Source organism: Chrysochloris asiatica, unplaced genomic scaffold (genome assembly GCF_000296735.1).
Source record: "Chrysochloris asiatica unplaced genomic scaffold, ChrAsi1.0 scaffold00037, whole genome shotgun sequence".
Classification (NCBI taxonomy): Eukaryota; Metazoa; Chordata; class Mammalia; order Afrosoricida; family Chrysochloridae; genus Chrysochloris; species Chrysochloris asiatica.
Genome location: NW_006408555.1, coordinates 387,591 through 394,403, shown reverse-complemented (window position 1 = coordinate 394,403; position 6,813 = coordinate 387,591). Strand labels below are relative to the sequence as shown.

General features: G+C 53.4%; 1 protein-coding gene across 1 annotated transcript in view; it reads left to right on the top strand.

Moving 5' to 3' along the window:
• The window catches only part of SPG7 (spastic paraplegia 7 (pure and complicated autosomal recessive)), a 15,812-nt gene extending 9,888 nt beyond the window's left edge, over positions 1-5,924 (top strand). Inside the window, 8 exon segments of the mRNA XM_006860101.1 lie at positions 861-985; positions 1,245-1,347; positions 1,847-1,957; positions 2,471-2,586; positions 4,336-4,492; positions 5,013-5,179; positions 5,290-5,367; positions 5,727-5,924. Coding sequence (XP_006860163.1) covers positions 861-985; positions 1,245-1,347; positions 1,847-1,957; positions 2,471-2,586; positions 4,336-4,492; positions 5,013-5,179; positions 5,290-5,367; positions 5,727-5,924 — 1,055 coding nt within the window.
• The last annotated feature ends 889 nt before the right edge of the window (positions 5,925-6,813 follow it).

The following is a 6,813-nucleotide window of genomic DNA, read 5'->3' as shown; positions in this document are numbered from 1 at the left end:
GTCCCTACCCGGGTAGATGGACGGTCATATGTGTTGGGGCGATGAGGGTGCAGGTGGAGTTTTGCAGCCACCCAACATTGTCACAGTAAGGATCACGGGAAGCAGAACGTCTTGCTGTACTCGGTTAACAGCTTTCAGTCAGGACGGTCCAGAGCCTGGGTTGGGAACTAAGCTGTTGGTGGTAGGCTCGGGGCTCAGTAGGGTTTCATTTCAGCAAGTCCAGGTGCGCTGGATGTGGTGTACAGGCTGAGGTCGGTGGCTACTCTGAGCAGGCGCTGCGCTCTGTGCTCGACCTTCGAGAAGTCTTGCTAACACCCTTTCCTTGGTGTCAGGGTTACAACCACCATTAATGCCATGAAGCTGTTTTTCTTGAATGACCAGATTTTAATTTTGTAGGTTCTTCAGGCAGACTTCTAATGATCTGGTTTGGGTTTGGTTGCTGCCTAGTATCGATTGCCGTGGATCGGAACCTGTTTTCAAGTAGAACGGGGTGCCGTAGGGTTTTCAGAAGTAGATCAGCCTTTTCTTTGAGGCACCTCTGGGGGGATTTGAACCTCCAGCCTATAGGTTAGCAGTTCTTGGTTCCAAAGACTATCAGTGATGAGCTGTCCCCCTCATTGTGGTATGGCTGGACAGAGGGCACACTGATGGGTGGGCTGATGGTGTCCTGCGTGACCCCCACCTCACCCTGTAAGCGCCCAAAGCCATGCAGCCCCTCTGTCCAGGGTAGACCCAAGCCATGTGCTCTGCTGCCATGACCACTGGGATCACAGCTGAGTTGTGGTCGCCCTCCCGGGTCCCACGGCAGCCTGCATGTGACAAGCAGTGTCTCTGAAGGGGCACATCTATGCTTCCTCCAGGAATGGGTACCACAGACCATGTCATCGTCCTGGCCTCCACAAACCGGGCTGACATCTTGGACAACGCGCTGATGAGGCCTGGCCGGCTCGACCGTCATGTCTTCATCGATTTCCCCACCCTGCAGGTAGGGACCACGGAGACGAGCAGAGTCAGGGCTGGCCAGTCATGAACTTTGCAGGTAACACTCAGTGTGCTTTGGGTACAGCCCTTCCCACGTGACTGGCCCAGTGTCTGTGTGGAGCAGGCAGGCGTCTCCTCCACTCCCTCCCATCCCCAGCCCCATGGCCACTCATACCCATGGTGGACGTGTTACAAAAGTGCTCCCGCCCACTCGAGCACTGCTGGGCTGCATCTGAGCCTGCGTCTCCTCTGTGCTCTGGCAGGAGAGGAGAGAGATCTTTGAGCAGCACCTCAAGAGTCTGAAGCTGACCCAGGCAAGCAGCTTTTACTCACAGCGACTGGCGGAGCTGACGCCTGGATTCAGTGGTAGGAAGCATGTCCCTCCTGTGTGCAGCACCCATGATGAGGGGGAGCCCCCTGGTGGCCTCACTGTACTGACAGGTGCTCCCTGACTTACAGTGGGGTTCCCTTCCAATAACTGATATAAGTTGAGTACCTTTTCCTTCTTTCAGTTTTCCTCATCAGCTTTTATTATCAGTGTCTTTATTAGTGTCATCTTTGAACACACTGAGAGAGATGGCATCGGAAAATTATGCTGTAACAGTGTATGCATCTTCCTAAGATGTACAAAAAGTAAAATTAAAGCAGATGGCCCTGTGGTAACTCTAAGACACCGTAAGTCGGGAAGCACCTGTACTGCACCTGCATGCAGACTGCCAGGATGCAGCCATGTGTGTCTGGGCCCACACCACCCTCCACTGCCATCCTGGAGCCAATCCCGTCGTCCCTGCTTAGGACCTCTGAGTTCAGGCCTCGGTCCTGCTGCTTCCCAGCACGTCCCACCACCTGCTCTCTGGGTTCACAGGTGCTGACATTGCAAACATCTGCAACGAGGCTGCGCTTCATGCTGCGAGGGAGGGTCACACATCCGTCCACACGTCCAACTTCGAGTACGCCGTGGAGCGCATCTTAGCAGGTCCGAGGGGTTGCTCTCTCCCACTGTGTCTGTGTCCTTGGTGCTGCTCAAGGAGAGACCTTTAAACCAGAAAATAACGAGGGGCGAGGGGTCCCAGTGCAAGCCTCAGTCTACCTCCCGCCCCGCCTGATACATGGAGGTCACAGGAATCGTTGAACAGAGCAAGTTCCACAGGTGTTTCCGAGACATGATAGGGTCACAGATTAGGGAAAAGCAGCGGAGAGAGAGGGCCTCCCACCAGTCACTGCAGAGAAGAGCGCAGAAGGTGTGCACGTTATTCATAAAGGCTGCAGAGGCGGTTTGGGTTACTTTGATGTTGATAGACGTCAGAAGAGCTTTGCCACCTCCTGACCCGACGCTGTGGTGGAGTGACGGGATGACAGGCCTCAGGGAGGGTGATGCTGGGCAGACACAGGTGGTCCTGCCTCAGTGGGCTGAGGGACATCTGCAGCGACTCCAGGGGTCAAGGCCGTTCTCCAGAGTTCGGTGACCCACCTCCCATCCCCCTCCTAGGCACCGCCAAGAAAAGCAAGATCCTGTCAAAGGAGGAGCAGAGGGTGGTTGCTTTCCATGAGTCGGGCCATGCGCTGGTTGGCTGGCTGCTGGAGCACACGGAGGCTGTGATGAAGGTGGGTACAGCAGGCATGCTCGTGTGTGTACATGCATGTGTGTGCATGTGCTTGTGAAGGTCTCAGAGGGGGACCTCATGGTGAGGGATGGGCTGAAGGTAGTCATCAGATGAGGGTTCCTGTGTCCCTCAAGGTGGACTGGGCGTACACGTGACATCTAGAGGTGAGTGCTGGGAAGTGGACGGATGGGAGCTTGGCCATCTTGCTGCCCTCATCCACATGTGGAGTCTGAGTTGGGTTTCGCCCAACGCACCACCGGCACTACTGTGAGATGCTCTGCTGACTCTGGAGTTCAGACCCTGTTCTCACACATCTGTGAGCTGGTTGTGTTATAAACCGCTCAGTCAACAGTGGGTCTGTCTTGCCCTGGAGCAACAGGGAAGGGGATGAGGGCACTTAGGTTGTTGTTGTTAGGTGCCATCGAATCGGTACCAACTCGTAGTGACAGTGTGCACAACAGAATGAAACACTGCCCAATCCTAGGCCAACTTCACACATGTTGCCACACTTGAGCCCATTGATGCTGCCACTTTGCCAATCCATCTCACTGGGGGTCGTCTTCTTTTTCTCTGACCCTCAACCTTACCAAACATGATATCCTTCTCCAGCGACTGGTTCCTCCTGACAATATGTCCGAAGTATGAGAGACAAAGTTTGGCCATCCTGGCCTCCAAGAAGCACTCTGGCTGCACTTCTTCCAACACAGATCTGTTTGTTCTTTTTTTTAATGTTTTATTGTGAATTCTGTGATAGTTTACATGGGAGAACATTAGTTTTACATTCATCCTATTGTATATCATTTCATTGTCATGGTTATAATTCCCTCCATGCATCATCAACCAACCAAAGGGTATACACTACAAGCCTGCCCCCCGGTCATCAGCACACAGCCCCTCTCCCTCTCTGTGTCTAGAGTCCCCAGCCGCTCTATCTCTCCACGTCATCGTCTCTGCCTCCATCTCAGGCTTCACTGCTTCTCTGGGTAGGGTCCCGCTCTCCGCTCTTCTCCCTTGATGGTCCCAGGGACCTCTGCTTCTAGACTGCAAAGTCAATCACTCCCCTCCTTGCTACAAAACGTCGACCTTTACATTTCCAACCCTCACAATCAGTCCTGATAACAGTTATTCACTATTGTATCATAAGAGACCTATGTGCATTTCATTTCATCAGCCCCGCCTAGACAGATTGGATACTACTCAGTGGAGATTCTACCTTCCCTCACACCCTCTGAATCTAGGTTCCCTCTTGAAAGCTGATCTGTTTGTTCTTTTGGCAGCCCATGGCACTTTTAATATTCTCCAACACTGTAACTCAAAATTCTTCTCCAGTCTTCCTTATTCAGTGTCCAGCTTTCACATGCATATGAGGTTATTGGAAATACCATGGCTTGGGTCAGGCGCACCTTAGTCCTCAAGCTGATATCTTTGTTCTTCTACACTTTAAAAGGTCTTGTGCAGCAGATTTGCCTAATGCAATACTTTAGGTTGGGTGCCCAGTAAAATCAAGGGTCCTTTGGGGACATGGCTCGGGATGCATGAAGGGCCTGTTGGGTGATGTGTATGGAAGAGGACAGCTGTGCCCTTCCAAGCCTTGAAGAGACTGTGTTCCTCGTCCTTACAAGCAGTGTTCTCTCTCATAATTGAGGCGTTGGCTCTGGCTGAGCTTGATGGCAGTCTGCCTACCTCATCCTTCTCCATCCTGAAACCCTTGATCTTGCTGTCTGCCGCGCCCCTTCCCCCATGCCCACAGGTTTCCATTGCGCCTCGGACCAATGCAGCCCTAGGCTTCGCACAGATGTTGCCACGGGACCAGCATCTATTCACCAAGGAGCAGCTGTTTGAGCGAATGTGTATGGCATTGGGGGGCCGCGCCTCTGAGGCCATCTCCTTCAACAGGGTTACTTCTGGTGAGGAGCCAGGCTGAGTCTCTCTAGGCCAGCGCCACAGTGTATGGGGCCTCAGAGGGTCCCAATTACCTGGCAGCATCCTTCTGTTCAACGTGGGGGCAGGGGTAGCCTGGTGCAGACCTGGACGTGGTGACTTAGTGGCTTTAAATTTCAGTGAGTGGCCCACAGAGGCTGGGAGGACACCAGACTTTTCTCTGATTTACACAACAGTGACAGCTTTGACATGCTTTCATACTGTGAATGCATTTGAGCCAGTAACTGTTGGTGGTGGCAAGTCAAAATGGAACACAACTCAATACTGTCAAGCCTCCACTCATTGGGCACTGAGAGCCTGGTGGGTCCCCGGTGACACTGGATCTGACCTGCTGGCAGCCGTTTAGTCCGAGTGTTAATAGGGTGCCAGTGTTCTGAAAGCAGATATCCTCAGTGTTGTAGTGGTTCTGAGGGAGGGGACAAGGAAACTGGCACTTCTGCCCATGGGGGTTATGGCGGTGTGCACTCACTTGGTCCTCTGGCCCAGGGGCACAAGATGACCTGCGGAAGGTCACCAGGATTGCCTACTCCATGGTGAAGCAGTTTGGGATGGCCCCCCGCATTGGCCCTGTCTCCTTCCCCGATGCCCAGGAGGGTCCGACTGGGATTGGCCGGCGCCCCTTCAGCCAGGGCCTCCAGGACATGATGGACCATGTGAGTGTCCAGTTCACTCCTGCCCAGAGGGGGGCTTGTGGGGGCACCATGCAGGGCATGAGGCCCATGATTAATAAAGGGCTGCACAACCATGCCTCCTTTGTTTGCAGGAAGCAAAACTGCTGGTGGCAAAAGCCTATAGACACACGGAGCAGGTGTTGCGGGACAACCTGGATAAACTACAGGCGGTGAGGGCTCAAGGGAGACACTGCTCCTGGGTGAGAGAGAAGGGGAGGTGCAGCCCGATTCCCCAGGAGTGAGGGCGGAGGGAGATCCCACTCTCCCATCACAGACATGTGACTTGGCTGGTGAAGGAAGGGAACTTGGACAGGAAGTAGGGACTGACAAGGCTGGTGGATGAAAACGTTCCCAGCAAACTTTGCTGCTTACTGGGAGATATTGTTGGACATTCTGCACACACAGACACCTTTTCAACCCGAGTCCTTGCATTTCAGAGGCCAAGAGAGGCTTTACTGTGTGGTCATCAGGGACAGAGACGTTATTCTCTGCTTTGTCCTGGTGATTCACACTGTTCCTTGCTCCCCAGCTGGCCAACGCACTGTTGGAGAAGGAAGTGGTAAACTATGAGGACATCGAGGCCCTCATCGGCCCGCCGCCCCATGGACCCAAGAAGATGATCCCGCCCCAGAAGTGGATGGACGCAGAACAGGACAAGCAGGACTCTGGGGAGGAGGAGGCTGTACAGCAGCCCCCACTCAGGGAGTAGCCCTCCTGGCCCAAGTAGCCATGCTCTCAGCCACTTGGGCTTCACCTATTTCCAGCACTGGAAACGGACTTCCCCGAACCCTGTCCCTGCTGCCAGCCCTTGCTATCTGGGAGGGCTCTGAGGCACAGTCAGTAAACTGGTTTGCAAAGATGGACGATTGCATTATTGTGTCATTTCCTGTGTGGGAGAGTTTTGGGTGACAAGTGCCACATAGAGCCGTCCCTGGAATGCCTGGAGCGCAGACATTCCCAAGTTCCTAAGAAGTAAGTGCACACCTGATGTTTCCGAATTTCCTAAAAAGCAGCCAGCTATCGGCAGTGTCCTCAGCTGACACCCTTGAACACTGACTGCATCCACGACGGAAGGGCCATCATGTGGCTCCTCAGAATCAGAGATGCCAGCTTCAGTGTACCAAACCACAAGAATGGGGGTGATGCTGGACTCATGAATTCTGCAGAGAGAGGGTCACGTGGCCAGTTCTAGCCTATGCACCGAATTGCAACCACAGGAACCTGTGTCCAACTCCCTGCCCTCCATGAGGGTCACGTACAGCTCTCCAACCTCCATGTCCACTCCCCACCCATCCTCCACAGGGACCATGTCCATCACCCCCTGCCCTCTGTGATGGATTCCCTGACTCTCCTGGAGATGGAACAAGGCATCAAGGTTGTCAGAACCGAGAAAGGGGGGTATAGTGAAAGGTACAGAGGAAAGTGGGAACAGGTCTGTTAACTGGTTCAGTTCAAAGGAATCTTCTGGGATGGAGGCAAGCTTTTATCCTACAAATATTTTTTCAAGTTCATCTGTACTGTTTGTGCCAGCATGAAGTATTTGCATCAAGCCATTTCTCACTCAGCAACCCATGCACAACAAAAGTGCTGTATCATGCTCACAATCATCGCTGTGT